This window comes from Nicotiana tabacum, chromosome 16, assembly GCF_000715075.1.
Source record: "Nicotiana tabacum cultivar K326 chromosome 16, ASM71507v2, whole genome shotgun sequence".
Lineage (NCBI taxonomy): Eukaryota > Viridiplantae > Streptophyta > Magnoliopsida > Solanales > Solanaceae > Nicotiana > Nicotiana tabacum.
Genome location: NC_134095.1, coordinates 137,112,803 through 137,140,214, shown reverse-complemented (window position 1 = coordinate 137,140,214; position 27,412 = coordinate 137,112,803). Strand labels below are relative to the sequence as shown.

General features: G+C 36.7%; 1 protein-coding gene across 1 annotated transcript; it reads left to right on the top strand.

Annotated features, from left to right (window-relative positions):
* The first annotated feature begins 3,230 nt into the window (after nt 1-3,230).
* On the top strand, nt 3,231-16,950 carry LOC107802855 (putative sulfate transporter 3.3). Its single transcript, XM_075233376.1, has 13 exons — nt 3,231-3,588; nt 3,714-3,762; nt 4,295-4,502; nt 6,446-6,617; nt 6,740-6,805; nt 7,151-7,264; nt 7,751-7,867; nt 14,910-15,036; nt 15,131-15,417; nt 15,510-15,700; nt 15,801-15,883; nt 16,389-16,465; nt 16,593-16,950. The coding sequence occupies exons 1-13, from the start codon at nt 3,301-3,303 to the stop codon at nt 16,749-16,751; spliced, it is 1,938 nt and encodes a 645-aa protein (XP_075089477.1). The 5' UTR covers nt 3,231-3,300; the 3' UTR covers nt 16,752-16,950.
* Nucleotides 16,951-27,412: the final 10,462 nt, after the last annotated feature.

The following is a 27,412-nucleotide window of genomic DNA, read 5'->3' as shown; positions in this document are numbered from 1 at the left end:
TAAATACAAGTCTCAGTATCAGGAGTTTCAGTTGGTCCAATATCCATATAAGTATATAAAGCACTGATTAATTGGCGACACTTTATCATTTTGATAGTAGGGTTTAAAATAGCACCAATTTGGTAAATAGGGGGAATTAGAAAGAAATATTTTTTAAACTTATCTAGCATGGTTTCAACAACATTGGTATATCCCTCTTTCGCCTTCAACTTATGTAGTAAAAGAGAAATTTCAGCAATGTGAACTAAACCATTTACAATAGTAGGATAATAAGCTCCAGAAAACTCAAGTGTAGCCACATTGAAATTTTGTAAAAATTGTACAACATCATGAATGACATCCCAATTTTTAGATGTTAACAGACGGTTAGGATCGGCACAATGAGAATTAGCAACTTCAGTTATAGGCATTCTATATTTATAACAACATCTTAGGAACAAATAAGTATAATTCCACCTAGTAACTATTTCTTCAGGCATGAGTCTTGGTTTTAGTCCATAGTGTACACATTTTTCCTTAAATGCATTTAATCTAGCACTTCTATTATTTCCTTAAATTACACCAACAGCTCTTCTAACTAAAGTGATGTCATTGTGAAATAAGTCAAGGTCACTCTTCACAATTAAGTTATAAATATGATATGCACATCTAATATGAAATATTTCAGGAAGTGGTGGGCGTAGATGCAATTTTAGTAATGTAATAGCAGAAGTGTTATTAGAAGCATTATCAAATGACGTACACAAAACTTTTTCAGAAAGATTATAAAATAAAGCAACTTCATGGATAGTAGCACTTATAAATGCACCGGTATGACTTTGATCTTCATCATATTTAAAAGCAATAATACGTTTTTGCATACAAAAATTATCATCTATACAATGATATGTAACAGTTAAATAATCATTTCTATTTACAGCACGACCAATATCAGAAGTAAGAGAAACTTTATAAGAAAGACTAGCGAACAAATAACTTATGTATGTCTGATATTGTCCATAAAGCCTAAAGATATCAGATCTACAAGTACTTCTAGGAATACCTTTAAACATAGGGTTATAAATTCTTTGAATATAAGTAACAAGATATGGTGAAGAAGCAAAACTAAAAGGTAAACAACCTAAAACAATCATTTTAGCTAATTCTTCTCGATCTTTTTTAATATCGTATTTACCCATTAACCCCCCAGTGACCGGGTTAAGTTTTTGTTGCCCAGCTTCATCGCCTACTCCCCAATCAATAGGATGAATTTCTTCCATGTGCCTACGAAGTTGACCCGTTCCCCCATTCTTACCGGGCTCGTGTTTATAAACTTCATTACATATTTTACATTTTACATAATTTTTCTCATTTTCTAGTCTATCAAAAAAATTCCAACACTTACTTCTTAATCTTCTATTCTTCTTAATAGGCAAAGGAGGCTTACTTACACTTCTACCGCTAATATTTTGACTAGCATTACCGGGTGTAGGTGGTGGTATTTTAAGATTATCGGGTGATTGAATATCATCTAAAATATCATCTAAATCATCATCAATACCCAAATTTTCTTGAAGTAGCTCATAATCTACATTTACGTTTTCGGGTGAACTTTCAGAAATATGTGTTGCACTACTAGAAGAACCACCACTTACTCTTTTGGAATTTTTCTTACTACCACCTTTACTAGTGCAAACTTTTTTGGCCGCTCTAAGTAAATCCATTATCTAATTTAAAACAAAAAATTCAAATAATAATTCTAAATAATAAAGAGAAAGGGATGGAACGAGTGTACCGGGATTCCGAATGCCGCACTAAATTTGATATAGAAACGAGAAAGTAGAAACTCAAACTTCAAATCTTCAATTGATATTTGATAACTTGATAATTGTTGTCACACTTCACTTGAATAATTGAATTAGAAATTTATGATAATAATACTTTTGTAATGAAAGTATGAAACTTGTAAGTTGAAACTTGAAAGCTTGAAATAATGAGCAATTGAGAATATTATCAAGAGAGAAGTGAGAGATAATTAGAGAGAATTGAGAGATAATTGTGAGGAATAATAAAGAAAGGGGGTATTTATAGTTTTTTAAAAGGATTCAATTGCAATTTACAAATTATAAAGGGGGGGCTAAAATATAAATAAAATACCAAATTTTGGCTGTTTTTGACAGATTTGGCCGTTGGCCAACGGTCATTTTTGAAATTTGACCGTTGGCAACGGTCAGATTTAATTTAAAAAAAAATAAAAATTAGGCGGGTTTGCGGGCTGTTGTGGGCTGAGGTCCGTTAAGCCCTTAACGGGTTGTGGCGGGTTCGGGTACCCGTTTGACTAAAACTTAACGTTACTAGACCGCCCCCGTCCAACCCGTCCCAACCCGCACACATATGCACAGTAACGGGCTGGACCGGGCTGGACCGGATTATTAGCGGGTCAGTCCGGCCCGATTAACACCTTTAGTATGAACACCGTTTTGATTTGGCAAATTGAAGTTACAATCAATAATATATTTTTACACTTAAAAATTCCAAATAAGATAAACAATTAGATAATAATATTTGACTGATAATTATTCAAGTAATTGCTTTTGTCGACAATCAATTAGTATCTTATAACCGGCAATCTTTTTCTCTATCTGAAATCCATTTCTCTGCAACTCTGATACTTCATTTATGATTTTAACCCTTCTCTATATTTTTGCATAAATTTCATAACCTTTTTGGAGAAGTGCACCCTCCCACCATTTAATGATATTCTACAAAAATCTCCAATTATTTCATGAATTTTTAGTTTTATCCGTTGACCCATCTTTTTTTTTCTCCTACTACTTTCCTATCCCATAATCTCACCCAATTGTCCAATTTTGACCAAACTTTAATTCTTTTTCTCCTTATTCGGATAGTAAATCAAATTCTGGTCAACACACTTCAAATTTTTACAATCTTTCAATATATCTCTTAGTTTGCTATAGACCATTATTACTCTTAGATTTTATGTCCCAAAATACATTTATATAAGGGCTAGTCAAAGTTAAACAAGAAAAATTCATTCAACATAGCTATAACATTTTCATTGTTATATTTCACAAGAAAATTTTCACCCTTCTTTTTTTTCTTTTAAATCTTTTCTTGAGATGGTATAGAAACCAAGTTGACAATTGACAAGTACTTGTTTGTTTTGTAGTTGTCTTTTTGAAAGTTGATTGAACGTGTCTCTTTTTTTTCAAATAGAACAGAAACATAAATAGTAGTAGGAGTTATTACAATTCCATTGAAACAAACAAACCAGAAACATTTGCATTTTTAGCCAAAATAATGGAACAAAATGACACTACTACTATAGAGATGTCAGCCATGGAAATTCACAAAGTTGCTCCTCCCCCACATAAAACCACTTTGCAAAAACTGAAAACTAGGCTTAAAGAAACTTTTTTTCCTGATGACCCTTTGAGACAATTCAAAGGACAGCCATTGAAAAAGAAACTAATTCTTGGAGCTCAGTATGTTTTTCCCATATTAGAATGGGGTCCTAATTACAGTTTCAAATTGCTCAAATCTGATATTGTTTCTGGTCTCACCATTGCCAGTTTAGCCATTCCTCAGGTAAATATTTTTTCCTTAATAAATATCCTTTTCTATATAAGTTTCTAAGTTTGTAAAAATTTTTGTTATACATGGTAAATTTGTTAAGCTTTTAATTTCTTTTCTTTTTATTTATTATTGTGCAGGGAATTAGCTATGCAAAGCTAGCTAATTTACCTCCCATTGTTGGTCTATGTAAGTATTTCTTTTTCTTTAGTATTCTTTCTATCCCAATTTATATTGCACTGTTTGACTTGACATAAAGTTTTAAAAAGAATGGAGTTCAGTGGATGTGGCTGTTCTTCCCTTAACCAGAGGTCTCGGGTTCGAGCCTTGGTTATGGAAAAATCCTTGATAGGGAGTGCTTCCCCCGAAAGGATCCTACGCGGCGCGAATCCGGATATAGTCGGGCTCCAATGCGGTACCTTACACTGGATGGGAACCAAGAAAAAAGTTTTAAAAAGAAATTAAATAAAAAAAATAAAATTTGTGATCTGACAAACCTTAAATATTTGTATGACTATAAATTATCTCATTAACGGTAGAATAAGATTTTAAAAATTAAATTATTTCTAAATATGAAAAGGTGATATTCTTTTTGAAATATACCAAAAAGGAAAATATATCATATAAGTTAAGACGAGTTATTTAAGATGAGTAATTTAGCATGGATGAATCAATTATTTCCACTTTTATTTAATATTTTTATTTAATTTTTGCCATGCAGATTCAAGTTTTGTTCCACCCCTAGTGTATGCTGTACTAGGAAGTTCAAGGGATCTAGCAGTAGGTCCAGTTTCAATTGCATCACTTGTTCTTGGATCAATGCTTAGAGAAGTGGTTTCTCCTACAAAAGATCCAATCTTGTTTCTTCAACTTGCCTTCTCTTCTACTTTCTTTGCTGGCCTTTTCCAAGCTTCTTTAGGCTTTTTAAGGTAATCTCACTCTCTTTCCTATTCTATTTTATAACCCCCCCGCACCCTCACACCTAGAAAAGATAATGATTTTGGGTGTATTTGGCAAGAAGTAATATGTTCTAATTTTTTCATTTTTGGTGGTTTATATATTTTGAAAAATATTTTTCTCATAAACTCTTCTCTACTAGAATAAAATATTTTTCAAACTCTTTTTAAACCTTCTCTACCCTAACCCCCACCCTCATCACTTCACCCTCACCTAGGGATGGAGAACGGGCGGGGCGGGGCAAAATGGGTAATAAAAAACAGATAAATTATACGACCCGCCCCATATTTAATACGGATAAAAAACGGATTAACCAGCGAATAATATGAGTAATCATATTATCCATGGCTTCATGAATATGATCACTTTTGGGAGAATTCTTAGTCTCACAAACTTGAGAAACCCCCAATTTGAGGTTTTACAAATATAAAAGTTAAACCCGTTTCCATTAGTTATCCATTTTCTAAATGGATAATATTATTCTTATCCATATTTGACCCATTTTTAAAAAGTTCATTATCCAACCCATTTTCTAGTGGATAATATGGTTGGTTAACACTTTTCTTTTAACCATTTTGTCACTCCTACTCTCACCCCCGTCACCCCTACCCCCAACCCCTCTCTCTTCACACCACCCCCGCCATCCACCGACTCCCATCCCCTACCCTCGCGATCCGGCCCCTAAACCCCGACCTACCATCCTTTCTCGCCCCTTATCAATTTTGTCTCCCATAATATTTGCCTAAATTATATATTTTTTTTAAAAAAAAATTTGCTACCTAACCAAACACCAGAAAATAAGAAAGAAAATCACTTATTTTTCAAAAAAAATATTTTCTTTCATACCAAACATCCTTTAACTTCTTTGTACCGATCGACGACATAATATTATTATTTAATACCATTAGATTAAGTTACCCCCGACTATAAGTGATTATTTATAGCAAATCTGATATAATAAGTTGAAATGAGTAAATAATTATAACATACTATTAAGATACACTGTTTGCTTATATAATCTTACACTGTTAATATATCCAAACATGATTAAAGGGGGAAACAAGAAGTTTGGAAAAATCTCTCTTTCCTATTCTGTTTCAAAAAAAGAAAAATATCATTAAGTAGGGAGGTAGACGCTTGAAAAAGCAAAATTGAGGCATAAGTATATATGTTATACCTTTGGTCATATATTATTTATCTTTTAAAGTTTTTTCACATTCCTTAAAAGTAAAATTACTACCCTTAATCGTAAATATATTGTTTAAACTACCATTTATCTCTCTTAAATATTTACTTTATTAATATTGATGTTGCTCGAACTCTTCAAAAATATCGATGAGTGTGTCGGATCCTCCAAAAATAATGTACTTTTGGAGGATCCGACACGAGTGTGGCAAATGTTTTGGAGAGTCCACTCAACGTAGATTAATACTATATTTAATTGAATTAATAAGGGTTGATTTGAAAAGAAAAATATCTAATAAATGACTGTATTTTTTTTTTTAAAAAAAGAAAGTCAATTAGTTTTCTTCTTAAGACCTCTTTACTCGTTATTTGTCACTCTACTAGCAAAACTAAAATAGAAAATGGTTGAGTGACAGATAATCGGTTATGAACTACTTCCTCGGACCACAATAAATGACAATTTTATCTTTTTGTTGTGGTCCAAAATAAGTGTCTATTTACATAATCAAGAAGGAATTAATTATATTTTTACAAAATTTACCCTTATTTATATATTTTAATGTGTCAAGGTAATAATTAATTAAGGTTAATTTAGTAAATATATTTTTTCCTCTAGGAGTTTGTATTTTCTTAATGGGTGGGCAAAAGGTAAAATGGTCACTTATTGTGAACAGGGGAATAATGTTTAATTTGATATATGAGTTTTTGCTTTCATTTTCTTTAAATGCAGACTTGGGTTTATAATTGATTTTCTTTCAAAAGCAACACTGATTGGATTCATGGCTGGAGCTGCCATTATAGTGTCATTACAGCAACTCAAGAGTCTTCTTGGTATTACAAATTTTACCAAACAAATGGGAATAATCCCTGTTCTAAGTTCCGTTTTCCACAGGACAAATGAGGTTAGTGTAATCCTTTTTCATTCTTTAATTTAAATGATCTAATAGTGTAAAAATATTTAATTCGTCAGTGTATATAAGTTAATCTCAATGAATTAATTTGTGTTTATGTGGTATTTGTGCAGTGGTCTTGGCAAACAATATTAATGGGAGTTTGCTTCTTGGTTTTCCTCTTATTCACTAGACACATAGTAAGTATTTTTATCCTTTTGTTTTCGGCTCGAACTCGTGACCTATATGTATTTTCTTGAATTTTTTATAATATTTTTGTCTCGTCGTGGTTTAGGGAACACACACATATATAACGTATATCTTGTAATTCTAATATTGATAAAGGATCTTTACACAAATAGTTGGTCAGATTCATTGTTTATTTTTTCTAGTCGGTCATAGATTACACACTGATTATACACAAATTATACACATATTATACATCTGTCGGCTATATAATTTTATTTAGGCAGTTGGATGGACGGCTATTTAGGTTAATTCTTCTATTGATAACTTATCGAACATCCCATACTTTTGTAATGCAGAGCATAAGAAAGCCAAAATTATTTTGGATTTCAGCTGGAGCTCCTCTTCTTTCAGTGATTATTTCTACGCTGCTGGTATTTGCACTAAAAGCTCAGAAGCATGGCATCAGTGTTGTAAGTTTCTCTAAAGAATAAATTCATTATGTCAATAATGGTGGTCAATATAACTAAAATAATTTATTTTTGGGCAAAATAAAAAAATGGCCAGTCGGCGGGAGCTAATTGCATTTGCTAGCCAAAACGAGTATAAACTATATATGTTATATGTATATGATACGTTTATATACAAGAAATATACATTTTGTCGGCTATTATTTGTAGGAGCGGCGATATATATATATATATATATATTTCTCTTTATTTTTGTGTAAAATACAAAATGGCCAGTAGACAAGAGCTAATCGCATTTTCTAGCCAAAAAGTGTATAAAATATGTATATTATATGTATATAATACATATATATATACAAAAAGAATACATATTTTGTCGGTTATTATTTTTAGGAGCGGCTAAAAATATATATTTTTCTTTATTTTTGTTACTATAGTATCTACACTCTTTATCCTTGACGATTATTAAATTTTTGTTACTTATGGTAGATTGGAGAACTACAAAAAGGATTAAACCCTGTCTCATGGAACATGTTACACTTCCATGGAAGATACTTGGGGCTTATAATTAAAACAGGCATTGTCACTGGCATCCTTTCACTCACTGTAAGTTTATTCCAACAACTCTCTTTTTGTGCTTTTAACTCCACGTTGTCACACACACTCTTTGTTGGATCCGTGGTTATCCTGTACTTGTAAATAATAATTCTGGAAAAAAATAAAAGTTAGCGTATAAATGTAAATATAAACGAAACAGTAATTAATTCGAGCCCACTGAATTCACAGTATTTCCTTAAGGAATTTAATCCCCTCCTAGTACCCAAGGTTATAGATTATTTCCTCTCAGGATAGAACGAATTACACATTGGTATAGCGGTACTTCAAACCCCAGTATTTCAGCGAACACAAAGTTCGGCAGCAAATCACACTTATGGATGCTTTGTTTGTAGTTAAAAACAATGCAGAATAAGGAGGACAACTCAGAAGTCGAATGAAAATTCTGAGAGGAAGGAATGCAAAGTATAGCCAATGTTGAATTCTTACTGAAGAGAATATCAGATTGCAATTCGTTTTTCCAGTGTATACGCAGTGTATACAGAGTGTATATCCAGTATATACAAAGTGTATATCCAGTGTATACAGAGTGTTTCGAGTATTTTTTCCGATGTGTTATTCTTTCTCTCCAACTTATGCTCTATTTATAGCAGTTATTTGAGAGAAATCCTCCCCCTCCATGGTGCAACAAGCACTAGGCTATCATGGAGGAAGCACTTACATGGTGGAATGTACACTTGCTTGGTGGGAGAAGCACTTGCACCATTGTGGGAGATGCACTAGGCTGCTTATTGCTTAGTGTTGCAACACAATACACGGATTGGAAAACATCCGTTACAAACATGGATTATATCACGTTAATATTCACTATTAACAAATAAATTTGGTCCAAAAAATTAATCAATCGATCGATCATTTGACCAAATCCAAATCCAAATCCAAATCCAAATCCCATTTCCCATTCACTCTAATTTTAAGACTATTTCATCTTAAACAAAAACTCAACAATCCCCCACATGAATGGGGAATGGCTATATCACGGAAGTATGCATGAAAAACTTGTGTGATTTGCAAGCAAGGATTAATTGCATCTGGATAAGTAGGTTTCCCTTTGAACTTTCCGTAGTGAACTTATGTCGGATATACTCAGTCAATCGGTAGATTTGATATCTTTGAACCGTCGAACTTTAGTGTATACCTAGACAACCATAAGTCACACAATCAATCCCTTAACCGTCTTTGGTTCTCATTGTTGTGTTCGTTTCAGCCATGAACACTGTCTGGTTTCATAAGTGCGTAGAGAATTGGCCTTGCAAAATTCTCCTTGAAGCGGCTAACACTTCACACTTACATAGGTGATTCCTAAACGTGTCTCCCGTAGATACACTATTTGATATACCCTGTATCAAATTTAGAAATCATTAAAAAGCCTTAATACTTTATCCCTTGTACTGAACATTATCTCATCACGAGAATGGACTAAAATTTTTGTTGACAATGTTGAACCGTCATTAATGACTTTGTTTGATCTCCTTGAACCTAGATCTTGGGATCTCCAGTCTTCTAGGTAGAGTTACCGCCACAATGACTTGTTCTCGGCCATAGTCCCATTCCCCTTGATGATTTCTCAACTACCTCTCTAGTTAGGCCTTTTGTAAGTGGATCCGACACATTATCACTTGACTTTACATAGTCAATCGTGATAATTCCTCTAGAGAGAAGTTGTCTAACGGTTTTATGTCTTCGTCGTATATGACGAGATTTACCGTTATACATAACGCTCCCAGCCCTTCCAATTGCCGCTTGGCTATCACAGTATATGCATATTGGTGCCAACGGTTTGGACCAAAATGGAATGTCTTCCAAGAAATTCCGGAGCCATTCAGCTTCTTCACCGGCTTTATCTAAGGCTATGAACTCAGCCTCCATTGTAGAGCGGGCAATACATGTTTGTTTGGACGACTTCCAAGATACCGCTCCTCCACCAATAGTGAATATATATCCACTTGTGGACTTCGAATCAGTTAAACCGGTGATTTAATTTGCATCACAATATTCTTCAATCACCGCAGGATATTTACTGTAGTGCAAATCAGAGTTTTGGGTATGTTCTAAGTATCCCAAAACTCGTTTCATTGCCATCCAATGAGATTGACCTGGATTGCTCGTGTATCGACTTAGTTTACTTATAGCACAAGCTATATCTGGTCGTGTACAATTCATGATGTACATTAAGCATCCCAACACACGAGCATAATCCAATTGTGATATGCTTTGGCCTTTATTCTTTGCTAGTGCAAGATTTACGTCAATTGGAGTCTTTGCAACTTTAAAGCTCAAGTGCTTGAATTTTTCAAGTATTGTCTTAATATAATGAGATTGTGACAATGCCAGACCTTGAGGAGTCTTTTGGATCTTAATCCCCAGAATTAAATCCGCAATTTCCAAGTCCTTCATCTCAAACTTGCTAGTTAGCATACGCTTAGTAGCATTTATGTTGGCAATGTTATTACTCATTATCAGCATATCATCCACATATAGGCAAACAATGACTATGTGATTTGGAACATTTTTAATGTACACACATTTATCACATTCATTTATCTTAAAATCATTTGACAACATTGTTTGGTCAAATTTCGCATGCCATTGTTTGGGTGCTTGTTTTAGTCCGTAAAGGGACTTAACAAGTCTACATACCTTATTTTCTTTACCTGGAACCACAAACCCTTCAGGTTGTTCCATGTAAATTTCTTCCTCCAACTCTCCATTTAAGAAGGCCGTTTTAACATCCATTTGATGAATTTCAAGACCATACACTGCAGCTAATGCTACTAACATCCGTATGGACGTAATCCTTGTAACTGGGGAGTATGTATCAAAGTAGTCAAGACCTTCTCGTTGTCTATACCCTTTGACAACAAGTCTTGCCTTGAATTTATCAATAGTGCCATCATCTTTCATTTTTCTCTTAAAAATCCATTTAGAACCCAAAGGTTTATTTCCAGGAGGAAGATCAACCAATTCTCATGTATGGTTGTTCAATATGGATTCTATTTCACTATTGACTGCCTCTTTCCAGAACAATGATTCCGAAGAAGACATAGCTTCTTTAAATGTTCGAGGCTCATTTTCCAATAAGAAAGTCACAAAATCTGGTCCAAACGAAGTAGACGTTCTTTGACGTTTACTACGTCTTGGATCTCCCTGATTAAATGTACTTTCTTTTGTTTCTTCCCGAGGTCGTTTAGATACTTCACCAATCGACTCACATTCCTTTTTATACGGATATATATTTTCAAAGAACTCAGCATTATCTGATTCTATAACCGTATTATTATGAATGTCGGGATTTTCTGATTTATGAACCAGAAATCGATATGCTTTACTATTAGTTGCATATCCTATGAAAACACAATCAACTGTTTTCGGTCCTATTTTTACCCTTTTGGGTTTAGGAACTTGCACTTTTGCCAAACACCCCCACACTTTAAAATAATTCAAGTTGGGCTTCCTTCCTTTCCATTTTTCATATGGAATGGATTGTGTTTTACTATGGGGTACTCGATTTAGTATTCGGCTGGCCGTAAGAATGGCTTCCCCCCACAAGTTCTGTGGCAAACCAGAACTTATCAACAATGCGTTCATCATCTCCTTTAATGAACGATTCTTTCTTTCCGCAATCCCATTGGATTGGGGAGTGTAAGGGGCTGTTGTTTGATGAATAATTCCATATTCTAAACATATTTGTTCAAAAGGAGATTCATATTCACCACCCCTATCACTTCTTATCATTTTGATTTTCTTGTTAAGTTGCGTTTCAACTTCATTTTTGTATTGCTTGAATGCGTCTATTGTTTCATCTTTACTATTAAGTAAGTAAACATAGCAATATCGAGTACTATCGTCAATAAAAGTTATGAAATACTTCTTTCCACCGCGAGATGGTATTGACTTCATGTCACAAATATCTGTGTGAATTAAGTCTAAAGGATTTGAATTCCTTTCAACCGACTTATAAGGATGTTTAACATACTTAGATTCCACACATATTTGACATTTTGATTTTTCGCATTCAAACTTAGGCAATACTTCTAAGTTTATCATTTTTCGCAAGGTTTTATAATTGACATGACCTAAACGTACATGCCATAAATCATTTGACTCAAGTAAGTAAGAAGAAGCTGAAGTTTTATTATTAGTTTCAACAACTATTACATTCAGCTTGAAAAGGCCCTCAGTAAGGTAACCTTTTCCTACAAACATTTCATTCTTACTAATCACTACCTTGTCAGATACAAAAACGCACTTGAAACCGTGCTTTACAAGAAGTCCAGTAGAGACTAAGTTCTTCCTAATCTCGGGAACATGAAGGACGTTGTTCAAAGTCATGACCTTGCCAGAAGTCATCTTGAGAAATATCTTACCATATCCTTCAATTTTTGTTGTAGCAGCATTTCCCATAGAGAGCGTCTCTTCGGGTCCAGCAGAAGCATATGTAGAAAATGTTTCCCTCACAGCACAAACATGGCGAGTGGCTCCAGAATCAATCCACCACTCCTTTGGGTTTCCTACCAGGTTGCATTCAGAAAGCATGGCGCACAAGTCATCAACATCATCATGCTTTTCTACCATGTTTGCTTGACCCATTTGCTTGTCTTTCTTCCGAGCACGACACTCCGTAGATTTGTGTCCGGTTTTCCCACAGTTGTAGCAGTTTCCACTGAACCGCTTCTTGCTTGGGTTGTATTTCGGACCAGAAGCCTTCTTTCTCTTTTTGTTATCTTCAACAATATTTGCTCCCATTATTGTTGAATTTCCACGGCCTCTTCTCTCAGCAGCTTTGTTGTCCTCTTCGATTCTCAATCGAACAATGAGATCTTCAAGGGACATCTCCTTTCGTTTGTGTTTCAAATAATTTTTGAAGTCCTTCCACAATGGAGGCAACTTCTCAATTATTGCTGCTACTTGGAATGCTTCATTGATGACAAGACCTTCAATGAAAATTCCGTTAGTAAAATTACTAAAAATTTTACTTTCAATATCAGTATTTATTTGAAACATACCTTCAGCAAGTAGATCATGAATAATCACTCGCAATTCCTGGACTTGGGTAATAACAGACTTGCTATCTACCATTTTGTAGTCCAAAAATTTTGCGGCGACGAATTTCTTCATCCCGGCATCTTCAGTTTTGTACTTCTTTTCAAGTGCATTCCACAATTCTTTTGACGTCTCCACGCCACTGTATACATTATACAGATTATCCTCCAGTCCGCTAAGAATATAATTCCTGCACAAGAAGTCAGAATGCTTCCACGCCTCAATCACGAGAAAGTTATCATTCTCTGGAGTTTCATCTGGAAGATCAGGAACATCTTCCTTGATGAACTTCTGTAGACATAACGTAGTCAAGTAGAAGAACATCTTTTGCTGCCAGCGCTTGAAATCCATCCCGGAAAATTTTCCGGGTTTCTCTGCCGGTGCCAACGCCGGAGTTCGACTTGTCGATGCGTTGGCAGTCATCATCGGAACAACTTGATTTCCGTCATTCGCCATTTTTACTGTAAAAATGACACAAACAAACGTTTAATAAACGTTTAAAACTGGAGTGAAAAATCACGTAGATTTTAATCTCCAACAAAACGTCACGAAGGCTTTACTCTCCAAATGGGAGTACACAAAACCACAAAGGTTTTAAGTTTCCAGAATAATAAAAGTAACACAAATACAGAAATTAAAATTATTAAATTCCTTAAGCTTGTTGTTCCTTCTGTACTTGTAAATAATAATTCTGGAAAAAAATAAAACGTTAGCTTATAAACGTAAATTTAAATGCGACAGTAATTAATTCGAGCCCACTGAATTCACAGTGTTTCCTTAAGGAATTTAATCCCCTCCTAGTACCCAAGGTTATAGATTATTTCCTCCCAGGATAGAACGAATTACGCATTGGTATAGCGGTACTTCAAACCCCAGTGTTTCAGCGAACATAAAGTTCGGCAGCAAATCACACTTATGGATGCTTTGTTTGTAGTTAAAAACAATGCAGAATAAGGAGGACAACTCAGAAGTCGAATGGAAATTCTGAGAGGAAGGAATGCAAAGTATAGCCAATGTTGAATTCTTACTGAAGAGAATATCATATTGCAATTCGTTTTTCCAATGTATACGCAGTGTATACAGAGTGTATATCCAGTATATACAGAGTGTATATCCAGTGTATACAGAGTGTTTCAAGTGTTTTTTCCGATGTGTTATTCTTTCTCTCCAACTTATGCTCTATTTATAGCAGTTATTTGAGAGAAATCCGGCCCCTCCATGGTGCAACAAGCACTAGGCTATCATGGAGGAAGCACTTACATGGTGGAATGTACACTTGATTGGTGGGAGGAGCACTTGCACCATTGTGGGAGGTGCACTAGGCTGCTTATTGCTTAGTGTTGCAACACAATACATGGATTGGAAAACATCCGTTACAAACACGGATTATATCACGTTAATATTCACTATTAACAAATAAATTTGGTCCAAAAAATTAATCAATCGATCGATCATTTGACCAAATCCAAATCCAAATCCAAATCCAAATCTCATTTCCCATTCACTCTAATTTTAAGACTATTTCATCTTAAACAAAAACTCAACACGATTTGTCCCCTAAATACCCAAAATGTAATTAAATAGAAATAAATATGGGGTGAAATTAAAAAATAGCCAGATTTACAACTTTTAATTGAAAAATACTCAAAAGTTTCAAAAGTAATCGCAATTTAGCCACTTTTCATATAAAGATAAATCTGAATTAAAAAAATGTTAAAAATCCGAAAATATTTTAGCATAACATGTTGGAGTTCGAATTTTTTACATATGAGCTTCCAGCATAATATGCTTGAATTTTATAATGTGTTGGATCATAATATGCTGGAAGTTTATATGCAGGAGCTCCATAAACTCCTGCAAAACAGTGGCTATTTTTCAATGACTTTACAAACGCTGACTATTTTTTTATTACCAATCCAAAGAATGTCTAGCCCGTGCTATTTTGACATAAATATGATGTCGTAATTATGCATATATTGTGTTCAAACAGGAAGGAATTGCAGTTGGAAGGACTTTTGCTGCTTTAAAAAACTATCAAGTGGATGGAAACAAAGAGATGATTGCAATTGGATTAATGAATATTGTTGGTTCCTCTACCTCCTGCTATGTCACAACAGGTATTATAATCTTCCCTTTACCACTTGTAATCCATTAAATTTGACAAAAAGAAATTAAATTCAAAGTAAATGTATGTAAACTGTCTCATATCAGGAGCGTTTTCGCGGTCAGCAGTGAATCATAATGCAGGCAGCAAAACAGCAGTTTCAAACATAGTAATGGCAGTGACAATAATGGTAACACTCCTGTTCCTCATGCCATTATTCCAATACACACCAAATGTTATACTCGGGGCGATCATCGTTACTGCTGTCATTGGCCTAATCGACATCTCAGCCGCTTATCAAATCTGGAAGATCGATAAATTCGATTTCGTTGTCTTGTTATGTGCATTCTTTGGAGTCATTTTCATTTCTGTCCAGGATGGTCTTGCCATTGCAGTAAGCTCAAAATTCCACTGTTTTCCTTTTTTTCTTGTATAGTATTCCTATGGTTTTTGACATTTTTTGCTTTCTATAATATTGAATTTCAGGTTGGAATATCAATATTCAAGGTGTTACTGCAAATTACAAGGCCAAAAACAGTGATGTTAGGAAATATACCTGGTACAAGAATTTATAGGAATTTAGATCATTATAAGGAAGCTTTGAGTGTACCTGGTTTCCTCATTTTAAGTATTGAAGCTCCAATTAACTTTGCCAATACAACTTATCTCAAAGAAAGGTACAAAAAGTCATTTTTTGCTTTCTTTTTTAATTTCCTTTTGTTTTGCCATGTTTATTTTGGATGTTTTAATATTATCTGTTACTCTTAATTGCAATAGGATTTCAAGATGGATGGAAGAGTATGAGTCAGGAGAAACAAAAAAGCAGTCAGAGCTACAATATGTGGTCCTTGATTTGTCTGGTAAGTTGACTGAAACATGATTCCTCCATACAGTCGTAAAAGAGGGCCAAGTGCACAGATAGCTATTGTCCTTTTCGGATGCTATTTAGAAATTAGCCACTACTTATTTTGTCCTGAAGTTTTAAACTAAAAAGTTCAACTTCCACACATTTCTAGACTTTTTTGTCCCGAAAGTTTGAACCGAAAAACTGAAATTCAGGATACACTGAATAATTTCTAAATAGTAGTTTTTTAGAGTGGCCATCTGGTATAGTAGTTTTGATATTTTACTATTTTATTTTTTTTTGTGGGGGGGGGGCAACAATTCTTTTTTTTATCATTATTATCTATTTTTTCTGTTATATTATCTGAAAATTGACCAACAACAACAACTAGGTCTTAGTACTAGACAAGTTGGGATTAACAATATGAATCCTCATTTTTTTCTTTAAACTTAACTCATATCATCATCATTATCTGAAAATTAAATATTGAAAATTGATCATAATTGTTTTTCAATATTCAGCTGTGAGTGCTATTGATACAAGTGGAATCTCATTGTTTAAGGATCTAAGTATGGTACTTGAAAAGAAGAGTCTTGAGGCAAGTACACTTTAGCTAAGCTTATTTCACCATTGCCTAGTTTACCTTATCTTTTTTGCTTCTTTTCATTTATCTTATTTTATTCAATTTTTGTTATTATAAACTGTTCTTATTTTGCAAATCATAGCTTGTGTTGGTGAATCCAATTGGAGAAGTACTGGAAAAGTTACAGAGAGCTGATGATACAAAAGATATGATGGGAACAGATTGTCTGTTTTTAACAGTTGGAGAAGCAGTAGCTTCAGTTTCCTCAACAATTAAATACCAAATACCAGCTCATGTATGATATCCTGAAGTAGCTACTGTAATTTTCTTCCCTTTTTTACCTTCAAAGATTTGATTCTGTTTGATCAAGAAGCTAATTAAAGCATATAGAAACAATATCTTTCTCCTTAGATCTACTAGATATGCAGTGATAGTATTGTACAAGCATTGCCTGGTAAGGCAAATATTGATTTTCAGAAAGCATTATCCATCAAAGTAAACTTGTTTTGTTAGCCTATGCATTACCACTTGAAATGTTTGTTCATTACAAAGAAAAACAGTAGCATGCTCTAATAAGATGAATTAAGTAATATGAAATTGAGAATCTTTTGCAAGAGATAACAATGAATTGATTTATGCAAGGTCCGGGAAATGGCCGCATCTAAGAGGTGTGATGTAGATAGTCTATCCTAATGCAAGTATTAGTGGTTGTTTCCACAGCGCACGAATCCTGGCCTATAGGTTACAAGGAAACAAACTTATCATTAGCCCGGGGCTTCCATCTGACTATATTATTATAGTCAAATTGAAAAATGAGTTCTTAAAACTATAACACTAATCAAGAAGTTCTCAATTTTGTGGGTAAGATAATGAAAATCACATAATCATTGGTGCATAGCCCATAGCCCAAGAAAACTTTAAGGGTCTGTTTGAAAAGTCACCAGGTAGTTGAAATTGGTGTAGTTATTAGGATCGTAATTACACAGCCTAATAATTACACAGTATGTAATTACGATGATCCGTTTGTTTTTCATAGTGTAATTACACTATAATAAACTATGTTGAAACTGTGCAACAGTAACCCAAACACCGAATGGCGGTGACCCACGACATCATTCTTGAAGAACGCCTCACCCAATTCTTGTCCAATATTCTTTATGCTACCCCTGATCGGATATCCTCCTTATGCTTGGGTATGATACCTTTTTTAATCTAATAGTAATACCGAGAAACTTGTTCTTTTTCTTTTTATATGTGTTTTCGTATAGCCAACCCCAACTTTGCTTGGACTTGAGGCCTAACTTTTACTACTATTGTTGTATCTGTGTTGTCATGCTGTTTTCTTTTGTGTGTGTGTGTGTGTGTGTGTGTGTATATATATATATATATATATATATATATATATATATATATATATATATATATATATATATATATATATATATATATAGTCCATTACTCAAATGGTCATTCAACTATCCGAAATTCTCTACCAAAGTCATCTTTCTTTCGGCTGTAATAACAAAATCACTTAACTATGTTATAGCACTTAGAAGGTCACTCAACTATATTTCTCAAATTTTTGATCACCAAATACCTATTTTATCCTCTACATTATCAACTTTTATCTTCTTTTTATTTATTTTTTAGCTTTTTAATATAATAATTGTTTTCTCTTTTTAATTTATATTATGGACTTACCTTAGAATAAATAAATCTTAGTCATATATTAAAAAAATTAAAAGAGTATTTAAGCATATATAATGTTGGAATAATAAAATATTGAGCATAGTAGAAAGTTAATTAGAACAATTTGTTCGTAATAATAATTTCGATATTAACAAAAAAACTCAAAAATTTGTTTACACAATTGAGCATGAAAGAAAATAAAAGTTTTAAAATATATATTCCATGCACGTACTATAAAAAATAATTATTTAAAATAAAGGTATTCTTGTAATCTACATTACATATTCTTGAATATTATGCTCAATTATACTATTATTTTGATATTATATATGCTAGAAATTTTTTATTTTATATTTTTTAGATAAAATATTTTTGTTCTATAGGTAAGTCCATAATGTTGATTAAAAAGAGAAAATAATCATAATATTAAAAAAGCAAAAACAAAAAAACAGAAGATAAAAGTTGATAATTTAGAGGGTAAAATAGGTATTTGACGATCAAAGGCTTGATAAATCTTGTTGAATGATTTTTTGAGTGTTATAGGTATAGTTAAGGAACGTTGCTGTTACAAACGAAAGATAGATGACTTTGGTAGATAATTTCGAATAATTGAGTGGTTATCTAAGAAATGGACCCTATATATTTGGATAAGATTAAAAAATCTAAATTGGGCGTCTGGTTCAAATTTGATATTGATTAGAAAGAAAGAAAAAAATTGTATTACAGAACATAGGTTTCTGTCAATGTTCTTTGATTATGGCTGACATTATATATCTAGCAGCAAGGTTACCAAAGGCGAAAAGCGCAAAAAAGCTTTATGTCACGACCCAAAACTCCGCCTTGTCATGATGGCGCCTATCGATGGTACTAGGTAGGGCTATTTATCGAGCGGATTGGGCAGTAGTTTATTCTTAACGATTTGGCTTATCGGTTATCGGTTTTTAAATGTATTAATCCGCTAGCCACCCGATAAGATATCGGACGGATTGGTATTGGTTTAGTTCTTATCGAACGGTTTATCATCCTAATACAAGTGGATTGTAACAACAATTTTGTATGCCAAATCATTTTCGCTGTGCAGGGTGGATCAGGTCATCAGGGTCCGTGCAAGGACTATTGTTCTCAAACCAAATACCAATTGTAATTGATCAGTTCTATTGTGACAAGAGCAAATGCAAGAACCAGACATCAGCGGTGGCTTTATCAGGAATTAACTACGAAAAAATAACAGTTTTTAAAAGCAATTTTAAAAAGCAAAAATATGAACTTTCTCTTCAAACTAGGGCACTAAGAATTCTAATGAGAATTGAGATGCTCTTTGATTTTAAAGACCTCAACAAGAAAAGAAACTTATCATCTGCTAACTGTTGTTCTGGCTATGGCGAGAAGGATAGGCGAGACAGCGAGAGGGAGACGGCAAGTCGACAAGATAGAGTGTTGGAAGCCTAGAAGTCAACGAGATAGAGTAATGCTGGTGGCTGCTGGTTTAGGCGTTAGGGTTTCTGGCTTTTGATTATTTAGGAACTAGGCGTTACGCGTTAGAGACAGAGTACTGGAACTCTGGAAGTGGAAAGGTTTTTGATATTTAATATATATATGTATAAAAATAAATTTTTGTATATATATATATTCTTAACGGGTTAACGGATTATCCGTTAAGAAAATTGAATAATCCGCCCCCAAACTCTATAAGTCGTTAATAAAAAAAAATTCAATCTGTTCCCCGTCCGTTAAATCGTTAACATGATACCAATAAGCCATTAAGCTTCGATTTCGGTTTGATTTTCGGTTTCGGTTTGATTTTCGGTTTCGGATCGGTTTTGAACACCCCTAGTACTAGGCCAACTGACTTTCCAAACACTTATATATTTCATTACAAGATAAACCAAAAGTTATTTTTAATAACATAAATCCCATAAAGAGTTAAACTCAGAATAAAATGCGGAAAAGATAGTCCGACACCGGGGTGTCACTAATTCATGAGCGTCTAAACATAACTGATCTGAACATAACACAACTGACAAAGTCTGAAATACAAATACAACTAAATGAGAGGTAGAGAAGAAGAAAGTAAGGCTGCGAGCGGTGGGCAACTACCTCGCTATCTCCAATAATCAGCTACGAGGACTATCAACACCCTCCATGACCGCCAACTCCTGGATTTGCACACGAAGCGCAGGGAGTAACGTGAGTACACTAACTCAGTAAGTAAAAATAATAAATAAGGAACTGAAGATAGTGACGAGCTACACAGTTTTAGTTCATTTTCAATAATTTCATAAAGGAAAATAGTCATGCTTCCCAAGTTCCGGTAATTCAAGTCAAATCAATTTGTTTAAATCAAGTTCAAGTAAAACCATAAAAGAATATCTTTCAACAGTTTTCAAAATATATAAGGTAATTGTGTGCATCAATAATATAATCATATACTGCCTCTCAGGCAATCAACTCTCAGTTCTCTCAGCCACTCTAACCTCGCAATCACTCATTCCTCACAATCACTCGGCAATCGGCACTCGGCACTCGTACACAGTAGGTACCTGCACTCACTGGGAGTGTGCAGACTCCGGAGGGGCTCCTTCAGCCCAAGCACTATATCAAGCCAATCATGGCGTAAATCAATAAAAGATGTTGCGATGTGCAGCCCGATCCCATAAATATCCTCATAATAAGGCCCTCGGCCTCACTCAGTTATCAATCTCTCCAGTCTCTCGGGCTCTCAAAAATCAGGAAAAATCAGCCCAAACAGCAATAACATGAAGTATCAGATAGAATAACAGAGACTGGGATATGATATACGAGTAAAAACTGTAACTAAGTACTAATAGCACATAACATGCAATTCAGCAAGTAACGCGGCCTCTGTGGTACTCAACAGTACCAACACATAGCCTAGACATGGTTTCTAACATGATTTACAATAGATTTTCATAACACATAGAGAGCATATAGCTAACAGCATATTGTTTAACTTTACAGCTTATACGGGGCGGACCAAGTCACAATCCCCTCGTTACATGCCACACGCCCGTCACCTATCATGTTACTACCTCAATCCGAGCAAAATCTTACTCTGCAATGCTTTTGCCTCTCGAATCAGTCTCCTAACGTCCTGAATCTAGCCACAATCAGTACAATACTATTAATATATGCTAAAGGAATCAATTCTACAAGAAAACTACTAAATTAGACTCCAAAATCTGAAATTGACTCAAACCCGGCCCTCGAGCCCACGTCTCGAAATCCGATAAAAGTCACAAAATCCGAAAGCCCATTCACTCACAAGTCTAACTATATTAATTTCATCAAAATCCGATATCATTTGCCCCTCCAAATCCCCAAAACTTACTCTCCAATTCTCAAGCCCTAACCTCCCAAATTTCACCTTAAAAACTCACCAACTAGTGTAAAATCAGTGGGAAAACACCATTATTGAACATAAATAAGCATAAGGAACTCACCTCAGTGATAGCTCTGAAATCCCTCTCAAAAATCCCCAAAATCCGAACTCAAAGATGTGAAAATAGGAAAAATCTCGAAGTGTTCTATTTATACCTTCTGCCCAGCAAAACGGCATTTATGGTACCATTTACGCTTCTACGACGCCGCACCTGTGGAAATTTCATCGCAGGTGCGGATACCACTTACTCACCCAAAATCCGCATCTGCGGTCAAATACTCGCACCTGTGAGTGCGCACCTGCGGGCCCCTCCCGCTTCTGCGATCCTTTCTTCTCATGCCTTTTTCCACATCTGCGCTCCACTTCCGCATCTGCGATTCCGCAGATGCGCTCCTAATCACGCACTTGCGCTTCCAGTCCACCTCAGCCTTGCCCGCATTTGCGAGCTCTTCTTCACTTCTGCAGGGATGCACCTGTGGGCTCCCCGCCGCAGGAGCGAAAATACTAGAACCAGCAGCTTCAGTTGCACTTTTTCAACTCAAAACAATCCGATAACCACCCGAAATCACCGTGAGGCCCTCGGAACCACAACCAAACATACAAGCACTTCCCATAACATTATACGAACTTACTCGAGCCTTTGAATCATTCAATACAACATCAAAACACCAAATTACACTCGGATTCAAGCCTAAGAACTTCTAAACTTCTGAATTCCACAAACGATGCCGAAACCCACCAAACCGCGTCGGAATGACCTCAAATTTTCCACACAAGTCAAAAATGATACCACGAACCTACTCCGAATTTCAGAAATCCAATTCGACCCCGATATCAAAATTTTCACTATCGACCAAAATTGCCAAAATTTTAAATTTCGTCAATTCAAGCCTAATTCTACTACGGACCTCCAAATCACATTTCGGATGCACTCTTAAGTCCAAAATCTCCTAACGGAGCTAACGGAACCATCAAAATTCAAATCCAAGGTCGTTTACACATAAGTCAATATCCGATCAACTTTCTCAACTTAAACCTTCTCATAAGAGACTAAGTGTCTCAACTCACTCCAAAAATCACTTCGGATCCGAACTAACTAACCCGGTAAGTCAAAATACAACTAAAGAACACAAAAGAATCAGGAAAGGGGAAATGGGGCCATAACTCTCAAAACGACCGACTGGGTCGTTACATCCTCCCCATTTTAAACAAACGTTCGTCCTCAAACAGGTCTAGAAACATACCTAAAGTCTCAAATAGGTATGGATATCTGCTCTGCATCTCCCACTCGATCTCCCAAGTAGCATCCTACATGGGCTGACCTCTCTACTGCACTTTCACTAAAGCTATATTCTTTGATCTCAACTTTCGGACCTGCCGCTCCAAAATAGCCACCGGCTCCACATCATAAGTCAAATCACCATGTGCTGAAATACAAAACATGAGACGGATCGTCGATATACTTCCGGAGCATAAAAACATGAATTATTGTATGCACACCTGACAGGCTAGGTGGCAAATCAAGCTCATAGGCCACTTCCCTAATCCTCCGAAGCACCTCAAAAGGCCCAATGAACTGAGGGCTCAGCTTTCCTTCTTCCCAAATCTTATAACATCCTTCATGGGTGAAACCTTCAGTAGAACCTTCTCCCCAACCATATAAGACACATCACGGACCTTCCTATCAGCATAACTCTTTTGCCTTGATTGCGTTGTATGAAGTCACTCCTGAATCAATTTCACCTTGTCCAATGCATCTTGCACCAAGTCTGTACCCAAACGCCTAGCCTCACCCAGCTCAAACCAACTCACTGTAGATCTACACTGCCTCCCATATAAATCCTCATACGAAGCCATCTGAATACTCGACTGATAACTATTGTTGTACGCAAACTCCGCGAGTGGCAGAAATTGGTCCCATGAACCACCAAAATCAATGACACACACACGTAACATGTCCTCCAATATCTAAATAGTGCGCTCGGATTGTCCGTCCATCTGAGGATGAAATGTTGTGCTCAACTAAACCTGAGTGCCCTACTCTCGCTGCACGACTCTCCAAAATTGTGATGTAAACAGCGTGCCTTGATCTGAAATGATGGAAACTGGCACACCGTGCAGGCGAACAATCTCTCTTATGTAAATCTCATCCAACCGATCTAAAGAATAGGTAGTACTCGCAAGAACGAAGTGCGCGTATTTGGTCAGCCGATCCACAATCACCAAGATAGCGTCAAATTTCCTCGAAGTTCGTGGCTATAAAGTCCATGGTGATTCGCTCCCACTTCCACTCTAAAATCTCTATCTGCTGAAGTAAGCCACCCCGTCTCTGATGCTCATATTTCACCTGTTGATAGTTGAGACGCCGAGCTACAAACCCAACTATATCTTTCTTCATTCTCATCCACCAATAGTGATGTTTCAAATCTTGGTACATCTTCGTGTCACCCGGATGGATGGAATACCGCGAGCTGTGGGCCTCCTCCATAATCAACTCCCGAAGCCCATCTACATTGGGCACATACATCCAGCCATGCATCCTCAACACCCCATCATCCCCAATAGTCACATCCTGGCTATCATCATGCTAAACTTTGTCCTTGAGGACAAGCAAATGAGGATCATCATACTGGCGCTCTCTGATATAACCAAACAAGAAAGACCGAGAAACCATACAAGCTAGGACCCGGCTGGGCTCTGAAATATCCAATATCACAAGCTGGTTGACCAAAGCCTAAACATCAACCGCAAGAGGCCTCTCCCCAACAGGTATAAATACAAGACTGCCATATTCACGGCCTTCCTACTCAAGGCATCGGCCACCATATTGGCCTTTCCCGGATGATACAAAATGGTAATATCATAGTCCTTTAGCAGCTCCAACCATCTCCGCTGCCTCAAATTAAGATCTTTCTGTTTGAACAAGTGTTGGAGGGTACAATGATCAGTAAACACCTCATAAGACACACCATAGAGATAGTGCCTCCAAATCTTCAACGCATAAACAATGGCAGCCAACTCCAAATCATGAACATGGTAGTTCTTCTCATGGGGATTCAGCCGACGAGAAGTATAAGCAATCATTCTACCTTCCTCCATCAAAACACATCCAATACTGATCCGAGAAGCATCACAATATACTGAATATGAACCAGAAGCTGATGGCAGAACTAATACTGGAGTTGTGGTCAATGCAGTCTAGAGCTTCTGGAAGCTCGCCTCACACTCGTTCGACCACCTAAAAGGAGAACCCTTTTGAGTCAATTTGGTCAAGGGCGATGCAATAGATGAGAAACCCTGCACGAATCAGTGGTAGTAAGCCACCAAACGAAGAAAGTTACGAATCTATGTGGCTGAGGACGGTCTGGGCTAACTCTAGACCGCCTCTATCTTTTTCGGATCAACCTGAATACCCTCACTAGACACCACGTGCCCCAAGAACGCCATTGAACTGAGCCAAACTCACACTTGGAGAACTTAGCATAAAGATTCTCCTCTCTCAACCACTATAACACAATCTGCAAATGTTGGGCATGCTCCTACTGGCTACGAGAGTACACCAGGATATCGTCAATGAATACAATAACAAACGAGTCGAGGAAAGGCTGGAACACACTATTTATCAGATGCATGAACGTTGCTGAGGAATTGGTCAACCCAAAAGACATCACAAGGAACTCATAATGACCTTATCGGGTCTTGAAAGTTGTCTTAAGAATTTCTGGGTCCCTAATCTTCAACTGGTGATACCCTGATACGAGATCAATCTTAGAGAACACCCTCGCTCCCTAAAACTTGTCAAACAGATCATCAATGCGCGGCAAAGGATACTTGTTCTTGATTGTGACTTTGTTCAACTGCCTGTAATCAATGCACATTCTCATAGTGCCATCCTTTTTCTTCACAAATACAACAGGTGCACCCCAAGATGACATACTAGGCCTAATAAACCCCTTCTCAAGGAGCTCGAGAAGTTGTTCCTTCAACTGCTTCAACTCAACAGGTGCCATACGGTACGGTGGAATAGAAATAGGCTGAGTGACCAGCACCAAATCAATATCGAAGTCAATATCCCTATCTGGAAACATGCCTGATAGGTCTGCAGGAAACACATCTGGAAAATCTCTCACCACCGGAACAGAATCAATAGTAGGGGTCTCTATATTAATATCTCTCACAAAAGCGAAATAGGATAAACAACCCTTCCCAACCATCTGCTAGGCCTTCAAGTATGAAATCACTCTACTGGGGACATAATCTAAAGAACCTCGCCACTCAATCAGAGACAACCCCGGCATTACCAATATTACAGTCTTAGCGTGGTAGTCTAAAATAGCATGAAAGGGAGACAGCTAATCCATACCCAATATCACATCAAAATTAACCATACAAAGCAGTAGAAGATCCACCCTAGTCTCCAATCCCCCAATGGTCACTACACACAACCTAAGCACACGGTCCACGATAATAGTATTGCCCATCGGCATAGACACATGAATAGATAAAGCTAAAGACTCACAAGGCATATCCAAGTAATGAGCAAAGTACGATGACACATATAAATAAGTAGTGTCAGGGTCAAATAATACCTAAGCATCTCGGCGACATATTGAGATAATATATGTAATCACAGCATATGATGCAATAACATCTGATCTGGCAGGAAGTGCATAGAAACGGGCCTGACCGTCAACTGATCGACCTCCCCCTCTAGGGCAACCCCTAGCTGACTGACCTCTACCCTAAGCTGACTGGACGGGTGGTGATGTAACTGGTGCTGAAGATGCAGCCTGACCTCTCTGTTGCGCTGAACCTTCCTGATGTCGAGGACACTGCCTCCACATATGCCCAAACTCCCCACACTCAAAACAACTCCCTGGTGCTAGTGGTGGGGACTGAAGGGAACCCCGAGCACCGGGATAACTTGTAGAAGAACCTGTCATAGACGAGCCCTGAACCAATGGAGCACAGGACAAACTCTAAGTTCAAAGGGCACTGAGAGATGAGTGTGACCCTTCTGAGAACTATGAAAATCATGGCTAGATGATGCACCACGGTGGGCTGGGCGAGCCGTCTGAGCATGCCTGAAGGGACAGCCCCTGCTGTGGTGAAACTGACCTCCAGAAGGAACACCACCAAAACTACTAGATCCCCGAGGACTCTTGGCCTCCCTCTCAACTCGCACTTGGTGGCGGATCGACTCTATATCCCGAGCAATGTCAACTACCTCTTTAAAAGTAGTACCAGACACCCTCTCTCTAGTTATAAGAATCCGCAACTGATATGTGAGGCCATCAACGAACCTCCTAATCCTCTCCCACTGACCTGTCACTGGGAACCAACCAAATAGCATGATGGGCCAACTCAGAAAATCTCATCTCGTACTGCATCACCATCATATCATCCTAACGCAACTTCTCAAACTGTCTGCGCAACTCCTCTCTGCGGGACTGCGACACATACTTCTCCAGAAAGAGAACGGAGAACTGTTGTTGGGTAAGGGGCACTGCACCAATAGGCCTATGCATCTCATAAGCCTCCCACCAAGTGAAGGCAGCTCCAGAGAACTGAAAGGTAGTGAACGAGACCCAACTGGTCTCCAGAATACCTATTGTACGGAGAATCCTCTAACACTTATCCAAGAAACCCTGGGCATCATCTCCCTCTACACCGCTAAAAGTCGGAGGCTAAGTCTACCAAACCTCTCCAATCTACGTTGCTCATCATCAGGTATGACAGGAACCACATAGTCCTGAGTAGGGGCAACCGGCTGGGCTGGTGGTGCCCCCGGTGTCTAAAGTCCCTACACCACCTGCTCTGGTGTGCAGGCAGTGGGAGTCTGAGTACCTCCTCCAGCCTGAGAAGTGGCTGCT

Excerpts from the sequence above, each read along its gene's own strand:
- LOC107802855 (XM_075233376.1), top strand. The coding sequence starts at position 3,301 with ATGGAACAAAATGACACTACTACTATAGAGATGTCAGCCATGGAAATT. Across the intron at positions 7,265-7,750 it reads AGAAGCATGGCATCAGTGTT|ATTGGAGAACTACAAAAAGG; the intron begins GTAAGTTTCTCT and ends TACTTATGGTAG. Across the intron at positions 15,884-16,388 it reads TGTGGTCCTTGATTTGTCTG|CTGTGAGTGCTATTGATACA; the intron begins GTAAGTTGACTG and ends TTCAATATTCAG.